The sequence below is a fragment of the Pteropus medius genome, unplaced genomic scaffold (genome assembly GCF_902729225.1).
Source record: "Pteropus medius unplaced genomic scaffold, Ma_sr-lr_union100, whole genome shotgun sequence".
NCBI classification, from domain to species: domain Eukaryota; kingdom Metazoa; phylum Chordata; class Mammalia; order Chiroptera; family Pteropodidae; genus Pteropus; species Pteropus medius.
Window position 1 is genome coordinate 9051608 of NW_024351543.1, and position 25010 is coordinate 9076617.

Below are 25010 nucleotides of genomic sequence, written 5' to 3' on the forward strand. Positions count from 1 at the left end.
ATAGATGTGTGATGGTGGGCTGAGCACCATATGCCCATTTGCCACTTCTCAGTCCTACCTCTGTCCCTACACTGATGCCCAGGCTGGAGCCAGGGCTCGGGGCTCAAGGCTCAGCATCTGCCCTCTGAGCCAATGCCCATCTCTGAGAAGTCTAGGTCCTTTCTGAGCTGTATTGGATTTCTCTTAGGATCCAGGCTAGACAGGTTCCCACACTCATGCCATCTCTGAAAGTTGTCCGAGGACTGTGTCGATGCTTGGGTTTTTGCACCTGTCCTCCAACCCCAGCACTGCCACTGGCCTGCATCATATGCTGGAGTAGGAAGGCCTGAACCAACCTCCCAGACTTAGGCCTTTGTCTTCAGGGACAAGGATTCTCAACCTAGCTTCTAGGTGAAGCCCAATTAATTAAATGCATCTTAACTTTTTTAAATGCCCAATACCACTTTTAGAAGTGAGGCAATCCATCAGAGTAAGAAGGTGTCAAGAGTACAGAAAGACTGCCTCTCTGCCCCAGCCACTTAACATGGGGCATGACTAAATGCAGACATTTCCCTTGGTCATGATGCCAGCCGCAAGATATTTAGCTCAAGGAGTCACTTACTCTACAGTAAGAATGGGGTTGGGATCTTGTGAGAAAGGTTCTGACAGATGAGGGAAGGAAAGCACTTAGAAAGGTGAAGCTGATTTGGGGAAATTTTTCCAGTTAGGGTAAGAATCAGACTTTCAGAGTTGACAGAAACTTGAAAACCTTTAATTAGCCCCATCCCCTTTATGTGTTTTTTTATTGTGGTAAAATGTGTGTGTGTGTGTGTGTGTGTGTGTGTGTGTGTGTGTGTAAATGTGCTGCATTCTAACCATTTTTAAGTGGAATTAGATACCTTCACAAACTGTGCAATCATCACCACTGTTCATTTCCAGACTTTTTTCATCATCCCGATCTGAAATTGTACCCCCTAAACAACTCCCCATTCCCCTCCTCCTCCCTCCAGCCCCTTTGGAAGACTTTTAGAAGAGGAAACTGAGGCGGAGTAAGTTGTCATTTTCTGTTTGAAAACGAGAAGGTGCCCTGAAGTCAGTATCTGATTGTCCCTGGTAGTTGTTCCTCCACCTACACCATTCTGCTCCCCTCTTGGAGCACCCATCTCCGGGCTGGGGTTAAGCTAAAACACAGATCCTGACAGAAGAGAAGACCTTCCTTCTAGTGCCATTTCCTGTGTAGATTTGTCATTCAATGTCCCAGCTCGACAAAGGAATATCATTTCTGCCCATCACAGTTTTCCAAGGCTGAAGTATGATTTAAGTAAAAATCACACAAAGGCAGTATCACATGGAAAGAACACTGGCATGAGAGTCAGAAAACCTGGACTCCAGTCCAGCTACTGCCAGCCGTGAGGCCTCAGGCCAACTAGCCTTTCTGAGCCCCGGGTTTCTCTGTGGGAGGACACACAGCTCCAAGGGTACAGGTGTTTCTCTATGTGATGTGGAACCCTTTGAGCACTGTGCAGGTCTCAGGTGTGTTATCAGAGGACTTTGAGATTCTTTGCTCTCCTGAACTTGACTCTGAAAACAATGAGACCCCAATAGAAAAGGAAGCAGAAGATTCTGTGCCTTGCCCCTGAAACTTGCTTTGCAGGGGGTGGCGGGAATAGACTCCTGAGACCTGATTAGAGTATCGACTCCCTGCTCAGGAAAGAGTTGGAGTGGCCAGAGCTGACCCTTCTTCCCCTCCTCAATCCCACATTCCCCAGCTCCAGCTTCCACGTCTTTAAAGAGCTAGCCTGCTGTTCCTACCTCAGCTGTTTGGGCTCCTTGTCCCAGATTCAGAGCTTCAAAATAACCTGGCCAGACAGATGGAAGGAAACTTTTACACTCCTCGTCAGGTGACTGATCTCCTGGCATCACCAGTGTGTTTCCACCACCGCCTGTTTCTGCATTTTATAAAAAGAATTTTTTTATGAAAAAAACTCTTGGGAGAAAAAGCAAAGCATCACATTCCTTTTGCTTTATTTTTACAAAATATTTTCTTTGTAATGTATCTTATGAGTTTGGCCTAGAGACTCACTTTCCTTGCCTAGCTTTGTTCTGACTCTACATGCAGATCGATTTATATTCTGCCACTACAGAGAAGAGCATTTAGTTTGCTGGAGCTGGCATTTCTCCTGGAGCTTTTCCACTGCGTATTCACATCTATTACACTTTCTATTCCTTTTGACCACCCAGTGGAGATGGGGTTTTCTTACTCTCCTAGAGGAAACAGGTTTAGAGAAGTCATTTGATCAATAAATAGAGCAGGTCCCGAATGTGGTGCTTCGAGAAGCTAAACTTGGTGTGTGATGTAGAGGAAGTCTGTCAGGGGCTCGGATACTTTCCTAAGAAGAGTCAGGTTCAGGACCCCTCCCCCCCCGCCATTGCACATCTGCTTGTTGGAGGAGAATTTCTTCTTCAACAACTTTTTAAATCCCTTGACAGTTGGGGTAATTACTTGGCCTCACCCACACCCTTTCCCAGTGACTCAGGAGTCCAACCATAGAAGCCAGGAAAGGAAGTCCAACTACATGAGCTGGAAACGTCTGAATTGGTTTCTCGGGCCAACACAGTCAGTACGCCCTCGATCATGCACATCCTGTGGCACCCTCACCCTAGCCTGGAGGCCTAGCCCATTTCACTTGTTATACACTAATGAGATTATGAAGTGCCCTTGACAGAGGAGAAGCTGCTCTAAGAGCCAGCTATGGGAGGAATAAGAGCCACCCCCCGTGCTGTCAGGGTCCACCTACAGGCTCACTTGACGTGATGTCCTTCAATTTATCAAAATTTAATAACACAAACATTACAGTATTGAAGCAAGTACTATGCAGGGTCAGGGAAAGGATGTCAAGCTGGACATTCCTATTTGGGGACTCCAAAGGAGCCCCGAGCTGACCTTGTACATTCTCAAATCCTCGGAGCAAATGTTAACCTGCTGAAGGTCCTTAGACTCTGAGAAGTTGTTTTACTCAGTAAAACAAGCTTTGGGAGATAGAGATTATCAGGGTGAAATCATTAAGTGATGAGATCTCAAAACATTCATCCATAAAGACTGTATCCACGGTCAAGCTTTTGGCTTGAAGGTTGGCAATGGGATTTATAGAAAGGAGGTTATAACACCACCACTGACCATCCTCGCCCCCCACCCCAGTCCCTTCCTAACAGACATCTAGGATACTGAGAACACAGTGAGAGCGACGTATGCACAGCAATAAACCATCTTTTGTTCCTTCCCCTTCAACTGTTTTGTGGGAAAGGTGATAGATTTTTTTCATTATTCTGTTAAAAGTCATATTTTCATCCTTTTTATTTTTGAGGACACACTACATGTTCACTAACCAAAATACCAAGGAGGGGTAAGAAAGAAATTTGGACTAGAAAGTCCCATAAAACAATATGATTGACACATGGCCATTCCTAGAGACCTGTATCCAACAATTAGTGCTTATACATTCTTCTCAGGAACACATGAAACTTTTTACAAAAATTAACTCATCAAAAATTGAGGACTCAATATCATATAGTCAAGTACTCTAACCACAATGCAATTAAGTTAGAAATTGGTCACAAAAAATAATTTTTTAAAATTTCTTACATTTAGAAATTTTAAAACACTTCTATTAACAATTAGGTCAAAGAAAAAAATCATAGTTAAAGAAAAAATACTTAGAACTAAATGATAATGAAAATAGGAAGTATGGAACTAGTTCAGAGATAGTGCTATGGCTGTTTGGGATTGAGTTGTATTACAATAAAAGATATATTTTTTGTAGCTTGCTTTGTTTAATGAGCAGAGATAGGAAGATTTTCTAAAATGTTAGAGAGCTATTTTCGAAACATTCAGAAAAATATTTTCTAAAAATTCAGGAAATGTGTCTGGTTTGGCCACGTTGAAAATATGAAGGGTTAAAACTCCAAACCAGAAATCATACCTAAATTTTTAGAAGTTGTTTTGAAAAAAAGAAAGAAAAAAGAAATGTTAGTTTATTCAAAGTAGCTCTGAGTTGAACCTTGGTTTGAGTTCCTTTTGACCTTTTTTATTCCTTCAGCTTTCTAGATATGTAGTTTTGAACTGTGTTCTATGACTGACGATAAGGGAATTAGAAAAAATAAGATAGTGGTATTTTTCTTCTGGAGTCAGTTGTCACCTGGTTTTCTGGACAGATGGGGAAAATTTCACCCTTACTCTTAGGATACAGAGTCAGAATCTTGGACATTGGCTGACAAGAAAAATAGTCTCAAGATTTCTTCAAAGCTCAACTTATTATTCAACACTAGTTGATTTTACCTGTGATTCTTTCCTGTTACCTCACTAAGCCTCTTATTTTGAAGAAAAAGGTCAAGAAAATAATTGGAATTCTCTCCAATGGGAAGAAACAAGTTGCAGATGGACCACATTGTGGGTGGGTTTTTTTCTCCATCTAGGAGACAGCCCTACCTCCTGCTGCCCTCTGCTGTTCAAATAAAACCAGATTCCTAAGCAGCTCTTCATGACACTGTACAAGCCTTGTCTTCTTGGATTTGGGTCTCCCAGAGAGAGAACATGGCATTTTATATAAGAGCGTCCGTCATCTTTCCTCCACTACCACTTTCCCTTGGGATTCCAGTTCTCTCCTCCTTCCTATCTACCACTCTACATGGACTCCCAAACTGTTCCTCAGGAAAGAAAACATTAGGTTTCAAGAAATATGTGCAGTTTATGATTAACCTCGGTTCCCAGCCTGATACCTCAGGTCCCTGCACACATCAGCGATGACCATTAGACAAGGTGGGCAAGAGACCTAAATGCTGGTCTACTGATTGAGTGACCTCAACAGATTTAACAAATACTTGATCTTCTACTATGTGCAAGATGCTGTGCTAAGTAGTGTGACAGATGGTACACAAAACATGGAAAAGGGTTGTTATCTTTAAAGGGTTCGCAAGTCTGGTCGAGCAATAACACACAGGGAAGGTGTTATTGTAGATGCGCACATGAACAGAGCCATAGCTGCCGGCCGCTGGAAGAGCAGCGGTGGGAGTGGACGATCACTCGCTACTGGCTAAATCTCAGGCATTGACTGACCAATGAAGTTCCAGAGCAAGTCTCGTTCTCAATTAATGGAAATAGGAGAACACGCTAAGCTCACGGCAAGACGTTTTCTCAACTCTCCACCTCCAAATTAGGATCCCATTACTTTAAATTTTCCTTGATTTGACAAATATAAATGGAGTGCTTATGTGCCAGGTATTGTGCAAGGCTCTGAGGCAATATCAGTCAACAAAACATAGTCCTTGCCCTCATGGGCCCAATAGGTTTTGGGAGCCATATACAAATATAGAAGGTATTACACTATTATATAAGAAGGCCATCATGACCTTCCCACAGTCCACATTCCTGCTTGCTTCCAAAGAGAAAGAGGAAAAATGAGGAAGGAATCTTCTATGAGCATAATCCAGAGTCAAGGTTAGAAAAAGCATTAACGTGGCTTTTTCCCAGACTCTTGGTTCTTGCTAGAGGAGTTTGAAAAGGAGGATTAAGTAGAGAGAGAAGATGGAGAGCAAGGTTGGAGAGCAGAGGTAAGCGGATAGGCCTTGACGTTGACGACAAAGTCTCACAGTGCTTTTCCCAAGACCTTGCTTCTGCACTGAATGCTGTGGTGGAAAGAGCACCTGGAGCCAGTCCTGAATCACTGTCTCTATGCTCTTGCACGTACTTCCCTATCTCGTCTGGAAATGAAAGAAAATTACACTTGCTCTGCACTTCCTCCCAGAGTTTCAAAGGAGCAAAGGAAGGAATTTGTAAGTAGTTTCTGCCAACTACATAATGCTACACAAGTCAGCGATGTTATTACCATTATCAGCAACACCTGGGCCGGCCCAGAGGCAGAGGAATGAAGACCGATGCTTCTCACAAGCCCTTCCAGATAGAGAACCTGCAGTGAAGCCTTATGGAAACCTTTCTCTCCAAACTTTCCTGCTAAAGTCTACACCCAAACTAGGAAGATTTGCTTTTTAAAGAGTGAGTGTATTTAATAATATACTTAAAGCAGACGGGACTGTGATAAAAAAAAAAAAAAAGGAGTAAGGTAAGAAATCTTCTAAGCAGCAGTTTAGGGTATTGGTTTATTAAAGTACCAGCCCAGTGCTGGTTTGTGAAACCCCACCTAACCTGCCATTTGTCGCTTCCATTTGTCCTTTATCTCCTCTCTGAGACTCCTGGTGTGGACTCTGTCTTGTTCTAGTGTGGAGTCCCATCAGGACGGAAGTACAGGCCACCAAACAAAGGTGGCAGCATTTCTAAATTGTTATTACCCTAGATGCCTTCTGATTGAGTGGAGGTAGGACAAAGGGTAGGGCAGTTCTTCGTGTCTGTTGAAGGCTGGTCATTAACATCAACCAGGAACCATTCTGGACATTGTCCAGATGTCATTTAATTCCATCTTCCCCACCAGACTGTTGGCCCAAGGAGGGTGGTGAGCATGTCTCCCATGCTCCCTGCCGGCCACCCCACCTAACCAAGGGTCAGCTCAATAAATCGTCATCAAATAAATAAGTTCTGATGTCAAACGACCTCCCAGGTAGGCATTATTATCCTTAATTTACAGATAAAACTGAGGCCCAAATTGCTTAAGACTGTTGTCTAAGGCAAGAGAACATGTCTGGTTTAGGGTCTGGACACTATGTGCTCTGTCCGCTGTCAAAGTTGACATTCCCTCCTGCACAGCATGCCACTAAGACCCTCCTTTCTCAGAGGCAATGGATTTTATTGTTTTTAAGCATTTTCTAAAAAGTTTGCATTCCGTCTATGTTTGAAAACAGACTCTAGGCAAATATTATTAGTCATACACCCAGAAGTAATTACTTTAGAGATCTTTTGGTCCTATTTCCAGATTTTATTTATGAAGCAGTCCTCAATTCTTGGGAGAAGCAAAAACGAGAACAAAGGTCAAATATTCATTCAACCAACATGTGTTAAATGCCCATTGTGTGGCAGACCCCATGCTCTCAGGGCCTGAGGTTCAAAGATCAATAACAAGTGGTTCCTGTTCTTGAAGAACTTATAGTTTAATAGCTCCGACTGTTTTTTTTCCTTTAAAGAAAAGTTATTGCAAAAGTGAAGCATTCTGACAACAGAATATTTGAAAAGCCTCGGTAAGAAGAAAAGAGAAAAAGTGACCCAAAATTCAGATAACGTTTTATAAGTCTTGGGGTCAGAACCTATGTCTTAGCATCTCTGTATCCACGAAAACTTACAGTGGCCTGGAGGACAAGACAATCAACATTTTTTGAATGGGAGGAAAAGCTGCCCTTCACCCCACCACGCTGAGATACCCACTGTTGACTTTAGACAGTATTGTCTATGAATATTGGACTGTGAAATGACTGGTTCAGATGTCATTCTCGCTGCCTCACCTAAGCCACGGGGGTAAACTTACGGCCTCCTTTGTACCTTCTACAGGTGACGTGGTGCTGCCCGCAATGTTTAGTGGTAGCTCCCTGCCATGGCCCAGTGTCTCCTCACAGAGGGATGGGAAAGGCAGAAGAGTTTACCAAATGCCCCACACATTGCCCACCCCACCCCAGAGAAGCCTCAGGGGCAGGAAGTTGGTTTATCTGAAATCATCTCCCTTGGACAGAGGGAAACGATGAGCATCTTTCCTCCAACCAAGCTGCATTTGATTCACCTGACACAGCTTTCAAAGCTCCTGATGCCTGGACCTCTTTCACACTAATTAAAACAGAATCTCTAAGTATGAGGCCCAGACATTTTTCTTTTCATGTTTTTAAAGCTGCCCAGGTCAAAGATTGAGAACTATCGATTTTAAAGAAGGCCAGAGAGCAGTGTGAGTGGCCCTTTGAGACTAGCAGAGAGCACTGCAGTGGTCAGTCTTGAAACACTCAGCCCCAGGACTTGGCATCACAGGAGTGTTCTGCAGCCAACTATATGAAAAACCTGTGTGGTATACATGGGTTGGTCTGCAAAGGAGAACCTAAAGGAGAAAATAGCATCTTTGTTACAAAGGGCTCATATGAATGCCCATATAAGGGAAGAACTCCCAGAAACCATGTTCACATAGGACATAAATATAGGGAGATAAGTGTGAATGCCTTAATGGACTATTTGTAAGGCACATGAACTCTCTGGCTTCCTTATGAAGGAAAGAAGAATTTTGCAAAATAAATTGTTAGAGATAAGCCACTGTAACAATAGGCTGCTTAGCAGAAGGGAGATGATTAGAATTAGATAATCTTTATTTAAATAGTCATTGAATACTTAATCATTGCTTATCAAGCATTGCGCTAAGCACTTGACATACTTTATTTAATCTTCATGATAACACTTTGCACTAGGTATTATTTATCTCTATTTTATAGTGAAGGAAATCGATCATGTAATTAATATAAAATCAGATTAAGGAAAAGAGGTAAGCCCCAGCCTCTCTGACTCCAAAGCCCATGTTCTGTTCACCCTGTCAGGCTTTATGACCTGGACTTGAATGATTAGAGGTAATACAAAGATGGGAGAAAAACCAAGGAGACCATCCTCTTAAGCAGGAGTAACTTTTCAGCATGGCTAGTCAGCCATAAGGTTTTCTCTTCTGTGAAGATGCATGGGATCACGAGGCAGTCAGCGTGGTATGTGCAAAAAGCTCCAGCAGTTACCGCCGCCAACCAGCCATGTGACCACACAAGTCACTTAGTCCTCCTAAGTCTCTGTTTTCTCACTTAAGCAGCAAAAAGAGTTAGGTCAGTGGTTTTCAAGTTGCCAGATGGAGGCACGGGCAACAGGAGGCTGTGCTAGGGACAAGATGGATGGGCGCAACCTCTCTCTTTCCCCTTCAATCAGACAAGCTCTATATTTTAGCTGCTTGAAGAGCAATTTCCTTGCTGGGTGGAAGGAAACCGCCAGGTTAGTGGGTAGTGGTTAATGTCAATGACCTTTCCAATTTGATAGATGTCAGGCCCTCTGTTTTTGAATTCTCATGATTCTGGGAAGAATCAGTGCCATCACGTTGCTTGAGTGGATGTTGAACCGGGTGGGCAGGAGAATGGAATGGACTTTTATGCATGTGGCAGGGAGGAAGAGTAACTGAGGTGATGGAGGACAGAAAGGCCAGCTGCAGCCAGTGGAGCTCGCAGCCACAATAAACCTGCCTGGGCCCTGGACCAGTGAGAGTAGACAGGAAAGTAAGCCAGGTGCCCTTTGTTGTTACTTTGATGGTGACATGGTCACAAACAACAGAGGCTGGACTCTGGGCTTCAGCCCCCTAATTTATACTTCTTTTTACTCAATAGGATAAAAGTCTCCTGTTCTCTTTTAGTAGTTTAAAATTTAAGCAATTTTCTGTTTCTTTGTGTTTTTCAGATCTTAAATCCAAATTTCATCCAAGAAGGTGAGTTAAAAAGTAGTAGAATGGAGTACATGGGGGTTGGCTAAATAACTGAATGGCAAACTGAGATAGAGCCTTTAAACAATGGTGAGGTAGTTCTGTACTTATGGACAAGGAAAGGTGTTTATGATGAATTGTCAGGATGAAAAGACCACAATTTGCAATATATCATGAGATCCAATTTTTGTATGAAAAAGTATATTGAAAGGAGACTTAGCAGACTGTTCACAGTTACTTCTGTATCATGATATCATGGAGATTTTTCTTCTTTGTTTATCAATATTTCCTAATTTTTCTATCATAAACATATATTACTTTTAAAATACTTTTTCATGGGGCATAGATGACTCAACAGTGTTATGCTGAAGGTTATTTGAATCGTTACAAAACATGGATGAGAAATAAGAGTACTGTGTTGTAAAATGGCTGTTTCGTTCTAAGTTTATTCTGAATGTTGTAAATTTATGTCAATTTGACCATAGTGGCCCCAGAATTCCTTGTGCCCTTAGTGGATGTGACTTGCTTGCTTGGGGACACAGTGACACTGCAGTGCAAAGTCTGTGGGCGGCCGAAGCCCACCATCACCTGGAAGGGTCCAGACCAGAACATCCTTGACACTGACAACAGCTCAGCCACATACACCACCTCCTCCTGGTAAGCTGATCACCCCACCTCAGCCCCCCTTATCCCCAGCTCCTTAGTACGGCACTCAGAGGCTGTTGGGTTGCAGCTGCTATTCTGGTTACTTAGTCTCTCCAAGAGAAGAGCTGCCCTGGAGCCTATGCTAGTGCAAACACTTGGCCTCGTTTAGGAAAAAGAGTGAGTCAAAACCTACGAGTGGCTCACAGTAGTGTACTCATACAGCAGTGTACTCAGGGCTGTGAGCTGTAGGCACAGCCTCAGCCTCTCACTACGACCTGCCACTCAGCTTGATGAACAACTGGGTCACGACCAGCACATATTCACATCACACAGACATACCTGGGACCAAAAAGGACAGGAAGACTGCATTCTGGACCAACGTTAAACAAATAAAGGGAAATATCACCTTTATGTTTTAACATAAGCCTGAACCACACTTTCGAAGAGCTTTGACAGTCACTGACTTATATTCACCCTAGTTAACTGACTTATATTCACCCTTAGTTCCCTAAGGATCCCCAAGGAAATATCTAGGTCAGGAGAAGCAGAGAAAGCTCCAGACCTGTGGTAGGAAATTGGTTCTCGCATCTAGATATCCCAGTGTTTTCTGTGCCCACTCTGGACCCTGTGAAACAGTGATATATTTAATGCATCCATTAACCTAAGAACAATTTTGTTAGAAAAAAATAAAATGAATCACTCTAAAATGTGCAATAGAAAACAGAAAATCCAGCCACAGCATGCTTCTATGCAAAAAGGGTATTTCACAAAACTTGGTTGACTGTCTCCCAATCATCTCGTTAATATTTCTTGCTATAAATTATAGACTATTTGGTGTACTACTGCTCCCAGTGGATGAGCAGTAACAAGCCCCAAATGCTTAAGAAATGTTTATGGAAGAAATACCTAGGATCAAGACACTTTCCTCCATTAACTTAATATCTGTGCATGTGAAATGGTGTTGCCAGCAGATCCTCCCTGCTCAGGTCCTATCCGTGACCCAAGGAGGTTAGTGTGAGAGTCCGTGGTTGGTGAGGATCGTGAAGATACCATGTCATGTCACAATCAGTAGGGAAAGAGTGGGGCTGACTGTGACTTCCTTGTTTAACCCTTTCAGAGCAGTTTTTCCCTTGTGATATCCTGAACCCCAGATTGGGAATGCTGGGAAAGTTATCATTTAGTGAAGGAATTTCTGTTTATTTAATTCACTTAATTATTTTGAGAGTTCCACATGTAGAATTTGAAATACTTGAACGTTTTCATTCTTTTTAGTCTTCTTGGGTTTTTTGTACCATTCGTTATTGACCCGTGAGACTGAAAATATTTTAGGACAAAGTAATATGAGTAGATATAGACAAATACTTGTACAGGAAGGACTTTATATATTTGAAAACTTGTTCTGATTTTTATCTCATTTTATACTTTTTCTATCTCTGTTCTTCATATACAACAAACTTGGGAGATGGGCATGGCATGAATTTTTTCCCTCATAAGAAGATAGAAATATAGAGGCAAGGTAACCACCCGAGGTGTGTAACAGAGCTGAGACTAGACCTCGGGCCTGAGGATTCAGCTTAGCACAGCATGTGCCAACCCTTTCCCAGTCAATTGTCTCATTCCTGGAGTCTGAAGGGCAGCCTTTCTGTGTCTCTAGTGATTCTGGAGAAATCACCCTGAAGATCTGCAATCTGATGCCCCAAGACAGCGGGATTTATACCTGCATCGCAACAAATGACCATGGGACTACATCAACGTCTGCTACGGTGAAAGTGCAAGGTACAGTCTCTTTTTGTTAAACGATTTGTATACCTTCTTCAATATTTATTTTGTAATGTGGTAAGATACACATAGCATAAAATTTACCATCTCAAACAATTTTAAGTGTGCATTTGATAGTGTTAAGTATGTTCACACTGCTGTGCAGCCAGTCTCCAGGACCCTTCATCTTGCAAAACTGAAACTCAGTATCCACTGAACAACTCTCCATTCCTCCTGCCCCCGCCCCCAGGCCCTGCCAACCACCATCCCTCCTTCTGTCTCTATGATTTTGTGTTACTCAAACATTTTAAGGGGATATTACAAAGGCTTCCTGAGACCTAGGGAAGAAATGTTCTATTGTGAAAATTCCAAAGGAAAGTCCTATCACATGAGAAGAGAGAGAATTTTTGCTAAGAGCTGTCTGTGGCCTACCGTATACCTCCTGCGCAGTTCCCTGACCAAGCTGTGTCTCCTGTGTGCAGTATTCAGCCCAAGAAAGAACTTCCAACAGCAAGATGTATCTCCCAGGTCTCCCTCCGTCCTGGAGAAATGTAATGCACTTGGTGGAGAAGGTTATAGGAAAAATTTGAGACTCAGGTTAGGTAACATTTTCTAGGTGATATGCAACCTTGGTGTAAAATGCCAAGTTCTGCAGAAATAGCACTTGACCCTAATTTCTGTCCCCGAAGGTGTTCCAGCGGCCCCTAACCGCCCCATTGCACAGGAGAGAAGCTGCACTTCCGTAATTCTCCGCTGGCTGCCCCCATCCAGCACAGGAAACTGCACCATTTCTGGTTACACCGTGGAGTACAGAGAGGAAGGTATGCCATCTGTTTCTGTCTTCTCTTCCTCATAAGGAGGACCAGCAGGGTCATAAAGCTATTAGCCCCCATGCCTTTCATCAGCTGTTCTGTCTGGTGTCTTCCAACTCAGGCCTCAGCGCCAGACTGCAGCACCATCTGATCTCACACATAGAGCGGTAGATTTTACCCAAACAATAAAGACTTGTGGCAGGTTTCAAAGTGCCTTCATAGGCACTTCCCTACTTAAGGGGCCCCGTGAGCCAGACAAGGACAATCTACAGATGAGGGGGCTAAGGCCTAAAGAAAGTTAAGGTGCACAAAACTGGAGTTAGTAAGGGGCAGAGATGGCACTAGAAACCAGGTTTCTATTCTGCTAATTTGAGGTCTTTCTCCCAGAATAATACTAAGGGAGCAGGAGCAGAGCTTTAACTCTACCCCCAGATAAAATTTAGAGATCGCTCTAGAGATAAACTTTTAAAAATTGTTCAGTTTTTTAATTTGTTACATTTACATGCTATGTGTACATGAGAGTACATATATTTCTTCAGTAGTTGGAAACAATCGAGATTGGCACCTACTTATCAAGAAGAATTAGCTAAAATACGAAGCTGCCAGGTAGCTCTAATTTGTTTAAAAAAAAGGATCTCTGAACCGTATGATAAATTTCAATAGAACTGAAAGTGACTGCTTTCACCCAGAACCAAAATCATTTGTTTTACTCTACTTTCCATTACTCTTATTACTTTAACTCATCTTTCTTCTATTAAACAGGCCCTATGTAATTATAAAGCTATTTATTTCTGTGTCTTTCTTAGGCTGTTGTGTCTCCCAACTCAGCACAAAGTTATTAATGCTGAGCTGACAGACATATTTCACAAAATCCTTATTCACTTCAACATTACTCAGCTCATAGTTCATCTTAATCAACTAAGTTCTCGTGGAGAAATCGTTTAGCCTTTCTGAGTCTCAGTTTCATCTGTAAAGTGAGATTAATGCTCCTGACATAACGCAATTTCTGTGGATTTAAGTGAGAAAGTTAAATGAGACAATTATATGAAGATGCCTCCTGTGGTATTGTATACACATGAGGTGCTCAATACATGTTCATTTCTATTTTATTTCAATTTCCGAATGCATATTTTTTCATTTTGTTATGAATTCACATTTTTTACTGGCCTTATTAAAAATTTGCCTCGTGTTCCTCCGTAAATTCTATATGATTATATCTTTCCACCCTCACATGTACACATTTGGAAATGAACAGAATCAATAGGCCAACTGCTTCCACACCCCTCATGATATATTCAGTCATATAGGAAATTGAAGCCAAACCTGTCACGGTTGGCCTGCAGGCTTTCAGAGCCCAACAACACAGTGACTACAACTGTCCCTTGAATGGAATGTATCAATTTTCCTTTTTTTGTTTGCCGAAGGTCTTTGGAACAATGTCCCTCTGGCTTTCTCTCCTTCCCTCTCCTCTGAAATTGTGCACTAGGTTCCCAGACCTGGCAGCAGTCGGTAGCTTCGACCTTGGACACTTACCTCGTCATCGAAGACCTCAGTCCTGGGAGTCCTTATCAGTTCAGAGTCAGTGCCAGTAACCCCTGGGGAATCAGTCTTCCCAGCGAGCCATCAGAGTTTGTGCGACTTCCAGAATACGGTGAGTCCCAGTCATGCCCAGGACCCCAGAGGGTGAAGACAAGGCATCCGGCCAAATGTCACACACTCGCTGGTACTGTCTGTTCATTGGTATGTCAGGCCACCATGCAGGGGATGACCTGGATTTGCTTGTTGGCTTCAGTCAAGTAACATTTCACAGGCCCAGTAAAGAGTGTTTCCTTGACGTGTGATTTCAAGTGTCTTGGAACAAAAGTTATATTTGTCTAACCTGGGCCTGTCCCAGGCACCCGTGTGTGTCTCCAGGAACAGAGAGGGGCAGACAGATGTCATAAGTCACATGGATGCTATCTGCCCCTCTTCTGAGACAGGAACACCAGACTCCCTCTCCCCTGGGAACCCATGCCAGGCATAAGTGTACCTCACAGCATTAGGGACAGCCCCACTCACCAATTTAACATGGAAAGAGGAAAGCAACCTGGTTGAAGGATTTGACTCAAAATGAATATTTGATTATTTCCCCATCCCCAGCCCTCCCAGAATATCTTTTCTCAATGTGGATATATTTTTATGTAAATGTGTTGAATAATTAACTACAATATACCTATAACTAGCTACGCAGGAGTATTTTAGAAACGTGGCTCTTATTTTGCCCACCCTTTCACTCTCTCACCAAGCCACCTTGGTCTCAGGGACATTTTCAAAGAGGAGACTTGTTAGCCTAAAGAAATCTCCCCGTAGTGAGGTTTGGGGCAGTGTAGAGGAGTAGACTGTGTGTGACTGTGTGTGTGTGTGTGTGTGTGTGTGTGTGGTGGCGGGGGTGGGACACGCAGAGGAGGTGACTACTTAAAAAACAGTGAGCCTCTGTCTCTTTGGGTTAAGGGAGACCAGGAGTCTCCAGAGGGCCTCCAGAAACACTCTAGGGCCTTAGGCTACAGCCCCATCACTAGCTGAAGCCTGAAACGTTCCCAGCCTTGTCCCCATCAGCTCATCTCCCTCCCAATGGCTTTGCTCCCCTGGGCCTGTGATTCACAGGAATCCTTGGCCCTGAATCTGTTTCCTCAGATTTCAGTGTTGGATAACGCACCTTCAGCCTCAGCTGAGCTGTGCTCTGGGCAGCCTGAGGAGCTGTGCTGCAGACTTGGTCCCCTCCTCCCAAGCCACGGACTTAAATCTTGCTTAGGGACTGACTGCTGCTCACGTTTTGCTTCTTGTGAGCATTGGTCCCCAGAGACAACACAAATAGATATTAGTGTGCGTGTTCGTCTAACCATGTTCATTATGTAATGTGTGTGTGTATTCATGTGTGTGTGTGTGTGTGTACATTATGGCAAATCCTCTTTATTTGCCATGGAATTAACACGCCGTACAAGGTAATGCTGCAAAGATTCTACTCAGGCATGTGTTTTGGATTAAGCTAAATCATTCAATAAACTGAATACACTCATCAGTGGAGTGAGAAAGCAGTTTTTAGAATATATGAGCTCATTGCTTTCCTTTCCTCCTTTCTTGGCCTTATAACTCTTCCCCTAACTTCTCTGCAGCATCCTCCCAACAGTCCTGATTCTCACTGGCTTATCTGGGCCTTCGATGTGGTTTTCTCTCTCTCCTTTTTTATTTTTTTCTACCCAATATTTATTTTAAAATATCCAGAAGTCACATTCCTGATCGTTCCGAGTTTCCCTTTGTTGATGTAGGTGGTGCAGGGACGGACTCTGTCATGTCAGTTTCCTCTTGGATGATATTTTTAAAAAGAATATTTCAGAGAATCATGGCATTTTCCCACTGAGTTAGACTCCATATTTAGTCATAAGATTTGTTTTGGGGTAATGCTGCAGTTTTTCTGTTAACCTTTTTGTTTTTCTTATATGACTTCCTCGATATTATGAATGGATTCTCTGTCTTCCAAAGATGCTGCTGCTGATGGTGCCACCATTTCTTGGAAGGAAAATTTTGATTCGGCTTATACTGAGCTGAATGAAATTGGAAGGTAATGACCCAGTCAGTACTCTAATCCTTCATTCATGAACACTTAACAACAGCACATCAGAATAATGGCTCGCTTTTGTTGTCATTTGTTTATTTTACTAAATGCAATCTCTCCATAGTAAGAAAAAATTAGAATACTTATGTGTGTTTCCTGTTGATCTTTTTCTAACTTCTTAAAGCCTTCAGTCATCAACTTTCAGCCTTTCTTCTTTTCTAATATAAGAATTTAAGGCTGATCTATGGCCATGCCATCCTGACCGTACCCAATCTCGTCTGATCTCGAGAGCTAAGCAGGGTCCCGGTTAGTACTTGGATGGGAGAACACCTAGGAAGACCAGGTGCTGTAGGCATAAAAAATAAAATAAATAAAATAAAATAAAATAACAAAATAAAATAAAATAAAATAACAAAATAAGATAAAATAAAATAAAATAAAATAAAATAAAATCTAAGAAAAAAAAGAATTTAAGGCTCAACTTTTTCTTCAAAGTTCAATTTTTTTCTACATCTCTCCTGTTCTGATATATGGCATTTTCATTATCATTCAGTTCTAAGTATTTTTCCTTCAAGTACAATATTTTTCTTTGATCTAATTGTAATAGAAATGTTTTAAAATTTGCATATTTATAAGACTGACAAATTATCTTGTTACTGATTTCTAACTTAATTGCATTATGGTTGAAGAACTTAGTGTATATGATAGTGATTTTTGATTTTTGAGACTTGCTTTATGTGTAGTATGTGGTCAATTTTTGTTAAAAGTTCCACGTGTTCCCTAGAAGAATGTGTAATCACTAATTGTTTGGTACAGGTCTCTATATATGTTCATTTGTCAAGCACATTGTTTTATGGACATTTCTAATCCAGTCCCCCCTATACACACAAACACACAAACACCTCTCTCTCTCTCTCTCTGTTAGAAAAGTGTGTCCTCAAAAATAGAAAGGATAAAAGTATGACTTTTAACGGAATAATGAAAAAATGTATTGTTTGTCCCACAAAATAGTTGATGGAAAGGAACAAAAAGAGGGTTCATCCTTGTGCATGCATTGGTCTCCAGGTGGTCTAGGTGAGAAAATGTGGGTAGTAGATCTTACAAGTCACCTACCCACCCTGGATTTAAAAGCAACCACTAACAATGGGCCATTAGCATCTTCTCCATCTCTGATTAATTTCTCTCAATGAAGCATAAAGTTTCCTAAGTGGAGTGGTTGTGACAGAGGTTGTGGAAAGAGTCAAAATGTTTGTTATTCCCATTTTTTTTTTAGGCAGGAGTCACAATGTCAATTGCTGCCTTTCAGCACAGCACCTCCCAAAAACCGACTTTAGCTCTACTTTCCTCTCTTCTTGGCGTAGCCAAAAGGCTAATGGAAATTTATGTGCTGTTGATGATGATGTTTATTGAGTAACTATAGTGTTTCAGATACTGCGCAGATATCATACAGAAGTCACTTAATCTAATCATTATATTCTACAATGTAATTCTACATTGAGTAGATTTTCGGTAAAAGAAACTCAGGCTCAAGGGGGTTAAGTACTTTTTCAAGGTCCCATAACTGGTAGCGTAGAGCCAGGATTCAAATCCTGGGCTACCTAACTCTGAACGAGCCTGTGCTCGTTTACTAGCATATGTTGTTTTGCATCATAGCAATTTTTTTTTGTCAAAAATAAGCTATAGTAATTGAAATCTAGTTTGCTCCATCATAGTGAAGTTTATGAAGCTAGTTTGTGACCCTAATCATGAGCAAGTGAAACTGGCTGCATCACCTGAATACCCCAGTGTATTTCTCCTCAAGACATAAATTTGCTGCTGATAGCCACAGGCAAAGGCATGTTTTACCCAGAAGAGATGGATGTTTTGATATTTCTCTAAGGGGAGATCAATTTTCTGATCCATTCAAAGCAATCAATGGTTTTTTTAAAATCTCATCTCCAACAGCCTAAAACTTTTCCTCTCTCCCTAATATAGTCCTCATGTTTTTAGAAGATCCTTTAAAAATGCTATATGTTAACAGAATGGAAATAAAACATTTAGATACTTACATGAGACTCATGAAAGATATCTGTGCCAGGACCATAAAAGTGAGCCAACTTTCTCCATCACACTCCCTCCTGAGATATCACTAAATCTAAAAGTAAAAGAAAATTTTTAAGCAAGGCAAAGCAGGTCCCTTTGAGCTGAAGGGAGCGGGGAAATTATTTTTCCCCTGCACCCTCTTTCTCTCACTGCTTTACCCCAAGAGCATTCATGTGGAACTGTCTGATGCTGCAGCAGGCTGAAACTCTGAAGGAATCCCATCTTTCTGGCCAGAGGAACCACAAAAAGGGGCCCATGGGAGAAATCTCAGTGATGGGGGAAATCTCAGTGATGAGAAAGCTAAATATTTTTATAAAGGTCATGTACAAAGGGTTGGGAATTATAATGCTTTGGACATTGACAGTTGATGTCATCATTCACACTAGAGGTTAGAAAGCAATAGAATAATTCTTTCAAAATTGTGAATGAAAATTTTTTCCATCTAGAATTATACCCAGACAAACTAACAATCAGGTACGCAGGTGGAATAAGCACATTTCAGACATGCAGGTCTCAAACAACTTACTTCTCGTGCACTCTTTGTCAGAAATGATTGAAGGATGTATTCTATGACAAAAAGTAAAAATATTCATAGTTTACTAGAGGTTCAGCTGTGAATAGCACTGACAGTTGCAATAATGTAAACACTGAATATTGATTACAATATAATTCTGTCGGGAGGACAGGGATGAGAAAAGTGGCTATATAATAGAGACAGAGGGAAGAAAGAGACTAAAATCTCATCTTTCATAGTGGGTTGTCAATAGATAATAACTAAAACTGAAAAATTAAGAAGTAGCTACACAAAACATACTATATTTAGAGTCCTCGAAGTAAATACCAAAATTGTCAGCTAAAATATATTAAACTAGTATATTAAACTACCTCTAGGGAGGAAAAATGGGTGAGAGGATGGGATACTATTATTTTTAATAAGAAATCTTATATAACTAAATGACTTTTTAAACCATGGGGATGCACGACTTTGATAAACACAAATTTTTTTAAAAAAATAAGATAACAGTACCTTGACATGACCACTAAGTTCAGGAGTTCCATCCTCAGCATTCAGTCCTCTGGAGGGAGTGATTATAATAATCATACTCACAAGAGAGTGCTTTTGAAAGCCAGAGTAGCAATTTATTAATTTATGATGTAAAATAGAACTGCCAGTTTGACCAAATACTTGTTGACTATGCCAAGAATGATATCTGGTATATAAGAGGCATTCAATTAATATTTACCTAATACTTGTTTTATTAATTAGCATATTCTCTTCTTTTGGGAAAATCTATAGCAGAAAAAAATTATTATTATTGGAAAGTTGGTTGGTGGCAGACAGCCAGGTCAAGGAGTCAGTTGGAAAATCTTAGTCATGGCCCTGGTTGTCTGATATATATGTTTCTGCTAGAGAAATGAACTGCTCTTCAGACAATTTACTTCTCTGTTCACGGGTTAAGGCACCCCCTGGACAGGCCTTCATGGCACTGGCTTGTCACCTCCTTGACTCTGCCTTTCTCTGCCTCCATTGCTGATCAGTTTCCTCCTTCTATTTCACTCCTTACTACCTTCCACAGGGCTACGGTTGAGTCTGGAAACCATTCTATCTATTTTAGGTGTGGTAAATTTTGTTAGATATAAAAATAGAATGGTGGTTATGTATTTATTAAATGTCCTTGTCAATTAAAAATGCAAACTGAAGTATTTATAAATGAAATAACATGATATATGGATTTTGCACTCCAAAAAAAAAAAAAATCAGGGGGCAGGAAAGGAATAGATGAAATAAGGTTGGAAAAATGTTGATAATTATTGAAGCTTGCTGCATAGAACATTTATTGTACTATTCTCTCTATTTTTGTGTATATTAGAAATTTTCCATAATAAAAGATAATATATAAAATAAAATGAAAAATTGCCTCTTTAAAAATATTATTGAAATTATCATAAAGTAGAATATCTCCTTCTTTAATGTTGTTATTACTTTTATTATTGTTGTATTTTATAGAAATTTACTCTGTTTAGAAAAGAAAAATGAACCTGTGGTTGATGTTCAAAATGACAGAGAAATATATCTACTAAAAAGTGCTATTAATTTTTTGCACCTCAAAGAACCCTAAAATGCGAAGGAAGTAAAACTGGTTTTCTGAATGGTAACATAATTAAAAATACAATAGTCCCTCCTTATCTGTGGTTTTGTTTTCCACACTTTCAATTACCCATGGTCAACCATGGTCCAAAAATATGTAACGGAAAATCCCAGAAATAACATTTCATAAGTTTTAAATTGCATGCTATTCTGACTAGCATGATAAAATCTCACACCATCCTGCTCTGTCCCGCCCAGGACATGAAGCATCCCTTTGCCCAGCGTATCCACACTATATACGCTACTTGCCCATTAGTCACTCGATTATCAGATCAACTGTCATGGTATCACAATGCTTGTGTTCAAGTAACCCTTATTTCACTTAATAATGGCCCCAAACCTCAAGAATAGTGATGCTGGCAATTCAAATATGCCAAGGAACAACCATAAAGTGCTTCTTTCAAGTGGAAAGGTATGTATGTATAGGGAAAAACATATAGTATATATAGAGTTCAATACTATCTGTGGTTTCGGCATCCACCGGGGGTCTTAGGATATATCCCCCATGGATAAAGGGCACTACTATACAGGAAAATAGGATTCCTAATAAAATGTTACCATCTCACTACTTAAGATAAAACATCACACATCCTTGAGTAAAATAATACCTAGTTGACTAGTGGATCTTGACAAAATCCTTTCTCCCTTTTGTTTTCCAGAGGCCGTTTCTCCATAGTAAAGAAGTGCATTCACAAAGCTACCCGCAAAGATGTTGCTGTGAAATTTGTTAGCAAAAAAATGAAGAAAAAAGAGCAGGCTGCCCATGAGGCTGCCCTTCTCCAGCACCTGCAGCACCCACAGTACATCACTCTCCATGACACCTATGAGTCTCCCACATCCTACATCCTGATTTTAGAACTGTAAGTACAGGTGTCATCTCTCTAAGGTGGTCCCCAGCTCTTTCGGTTATTTGTTGGCAGTTACATTTAATACAGTGTCTTATGGTTTACAAAGTGCTATATGTAACATGGACTCTATAAAAATGTTATTCCCATTTTATAGATTAGAAAATTAAGGATAAGAAAGATCCTTAAAACTAACTCCTTAAAACTAGGAAATGGAGAAGCTGAGACTTGAACCCACATCTCTCTCACTCCAATTTTCATTTTCTTTCTATTTCAGACTTTGGGGCTAGGCAGGAGTTTAGGAAAAGCTTATTGACAATAGGCATAGGGTACAGTTGAAATGAAAGAGGGGTTTGTGCATCAACCCACGGCCATAGCATCCCCAGTCTACCACCCAAGAAATTTCTTTTAGGGTGAAACTTTATCTTCAAAATACTCTATTCATTCCAGATTTTCGAGGGACTCAGGCAACCATGTTCTTGGCCCCAGAACAGTTCAAATAAAGCAATAAGGTCACATTCTCTTCACTACTACCCCAAGCTAAGAACAGAGAACATGCTCTGTGGTTCAGAGAGATTTTACAGAGACTAAAGAAAGTCTTTTCAGAAGTATTGAGCCCTCATAGAAGTGTTAGCAGATTGGTGCTGATGAGGGCCTGCAGAGAAGACAGACATTTTCACTGAAGACCGATGCTGTATACGGCCCTACACGAACCTATGTTCAGTAGAGAACTGCCTCCATTTATAGCTTTTCAACTATCATTTTAGTCTTGCTCTTGTGTGCTTGTGCTTGTTAGTCTATGTGTATGTGTATGGAGACCTTTGAAGCAGTAACTTACCATAAATTCATTTATGATGAAAAAAAAAAGCCAAAATGCAAATATCTTAGGCTACATTTTTAAATTGGTTGGAAAGAAACAAGAGGAGACAAAACCAACTCTTAGTATTTGTAATTCTTTTGTTATACTTAACTTTATATAGCTGTGTAGTGGCTGGTAGATTGTCACTTTGGACTTAACAAATACACTTACAAACAGCCTTTCAAAGCCTAACTGGGAGCTTCCTAACTCAAAAGGCATATTCTGTTGACAATAATCGGTCTTCATTTACCAGTAGCAACATGTTATACTTGAGTTCTGATAAAATGTATGGTCACTTGTGTTCCAAAGTAGTACTTCAAAAACAGAACCTTTGCCCTTCAGACTTGCCAATCACCATTCCAAGGGAAGGCACTGAGTACCAGGCAGCCACAGTGCACTGGAAAGTAGCCGTTCTTGGGATCTAATCCCAGCTCTGTGATTTGAGACCATGTGCTTGGCTTCCTGGGCCTCAGGGTTCTCACCTGTGAAGTCCGAAGAATTATTCCCACTTCTCAGAGATGTTACAGGGATTTAATTAGATGAAAATTGGATTTAACTGGTTTCTCAAACATTTACTGAGCACTCAACTGGGTGCCCACAACTGTGCAGACCTGGGCCTGAGTGGGAGGAGCAAAGATAAGAAATATAGTTCTTGCTCCTGAGGAGTTATAACTCAAATGAGGAAGACCAATAGCTAAATGAATGATTTCAATACAGCATGGTAAATGCTAAGAAAGAAATGCATATTTTGGAGAGAGTTGCTGTGAGAACATTGAAAGGTGCTTGATTGGACGTGAGGTTCGGGGAAGATTTGTGGAGAGGTAGTGCCTGAGCTAAACTCTATGTTGAATCTTGGTTATGCCATGACTGTGGGTCCCCACTTTGGTGGCTATCTAAATCGCTCATAGAGCTTTTCTCTACCAGGCAACTGAGGTTCTGACCCCCTAGTCTCTGGTGGGGCTGGAGCATCTGCGTTATCCAAGAGCTCTAAGAGTGAACTTGGTGGCCGAGACTTTGGTGTCTCAGAGCACTGCTACTGTTCATTTCTCCCTTAAGTGCTCTAAGAAGTCCATGGAAATGCATCTAAAAAGCCCAAATCCTCCTCCCCCTCGGTCCCCGGCAGTGTCAGAGGAAGGCGAAGGAGGCCTTCATTGGTCCTAGCCTTTGCTCCTGTCTCTTTGACAGAAGAAACCAGGAGACCAATGGGAAGGAACAACTAGAGAAGGGAAACTTGGCCGTGGGGGGGTTTCAGCTGTGCTTGAAAGTAGTTTCTGACTCTTGCTCAAGCTGCTCTGCCTGGACATTTCCTGGGGATGTGCCTTTAACAGCCCAATACACATTAGGGAATAACTGCCTGGTGTCTGGTCATCTTGCTAAAGAGGACACAGAGTACCTGAAAGTAGTTACCATTTATTGAGGCTTACTATTGCTACCAATTATGTGTAAATGCTTCATTGTCTCACTTGATCCTTACACAATGCTCAGAAGAAGTATATATTGTTGCTGTCATTATTGTTATTCCCACTTTAAAGATGAAGAAACCAAAACACAGAGAATTTAGATGACTTGCTCCAAGCCCCCAGCCTGTAAATGGGAGAAGTAGGATTCAAATCCAGGTCAGACTGGCTCCTCATACTCTGTCACAGTTTTTAAGGTTAGAAAGTTGCTAAAAAGGCAAAGGATTCAGAAAGGGATCAAGAATGCCAAGGACAAACTTTGCCTACTTTCTGTTTTTCCCCAACTAAAACTTGACAAATAAAAGTAATTTTCAAAATACATGTAGGGCTGCTTGGAGCCACCAGGTTCTAGTTAATCAGCATATTGTTGAAATAACACTCTCTCTGCCTCCCACTCACCCCTCCCCATTTGCCCATCTCTCTCTCTCTCTCTCTCTCTCTCTCGACTTTCTCTATGTCTCAACCAAACCTCTTAAAGGAGTGTCAGAACTGTTTTCTTGTGAACAATTTTAAAAGTTAACAAACAGAATATATCGTAAACAGAGTTATACAGATTTCTTCCCTGAAGCACACCACATTTGTATGTATGTATGTATGTATGTATGTATGTATGTATGTATGTATGTATGTATGTTCTGAACATTATACTAACTTCGGACTCTAAAATATGTATGTGTTGCCACATTGATCTTATAATAAGCAGTAGGAGAGATCTTACAGATGTGTGTATGTTATTTTTCTGTTTCTTTACAAACATTTTTCCTTCCTACTTGCAGGATGGATGATGGACGGCTCTTAGACTACCTTATGAATCATGATGAGCTGATGGAAGAAAAAGTAGCTTTCTATATTCGAGACATCATGGAAGCTCTGCAGTACCTTCACAATTGCAGGGTTGCGCATTTGGACATAAAGGTAATAAGAAATAGCAACCCCAGCCAGGAAATAGTGAAGTCCAACCTGCTAGTCATTATTCTCGAGGGATATAAATTCTAATTCATTTTATTTACTTGGATTAGAATCCTTATGAATATTAAACAGAAATGAGGTTACACGATTTAATTGTGTTATTCACAAATTGATGAGAGCACACCAGAATCACAATGACATATGGGGTGAGAGAAGGTAGGCAAGCTTTAACCACTTCCACTAACTTTATAGAAGGAAGCCAATAAATGTCATTTTTTTCAAGGTACTCAGAAACAAGTCTCTGTTCTTCAAAATGAATAATTTATTATTTTTCTTGATTCATTGTAAAAGGAATAGTTAAGAAGACATGATTTTCAATGTCAAACAAACAACTTGTCTGAAGTACCACTCAACCTCAGAGTTTAGCTTAGTTTGAAGCCTACTGTACTGATGCACTTTTCATCAGGAGTGTCCTGTACACTGTAGGCTTTATCAAAGAACAGC

At 40.9% G+C, this 25010-nt stretch overlaps 1 protein-coding gene across 4 annotated transcripts in view; it reads left to right on the plus strand.

The window, feature by feature from the left end:
• Positions 1 to 25010, plus strand: part of LOC120586722 (kalirin-like) — a 110923-nt gene that overhangs the window by 78920 nt on the left and 6993 nt on the right. For all 4 annotated transcript variants that reach the window (XM_039843233.1, XM_039843232.1, XM_039843227.1 and 1 more), the window contains 8 exons: positions 9377 to 9404; positions 9884 to 10055; positions 11698 to 11819; positions 12491 to 12622; positions 14100 to 14264; positions 16133 to 16211; positions 21096 to 21296; positions 24374 to 24512. In XM_039843233.1, the coding sequence (XP_039699167.1) occupies positions 9377 to 9404; positions 9884 to 10055; positions 11698 to 11819; positions 12491 to 12622; positions 14100 to 14264; positions 16133 to 16211; positions 21096 to 21296; positions 24374 to 24512 (1038 nt within the window). The remainder of the gene's footprint in view (positions 1 to 9376; positions 9405 to 9883; positions 10056 to 11697; positions 11820 to 12490; positions 12623 to 14099; positions 14265 to 16132; positions 16212 to 21095; positions 21297 to 24373; positions 24513 to 25010) is intronic.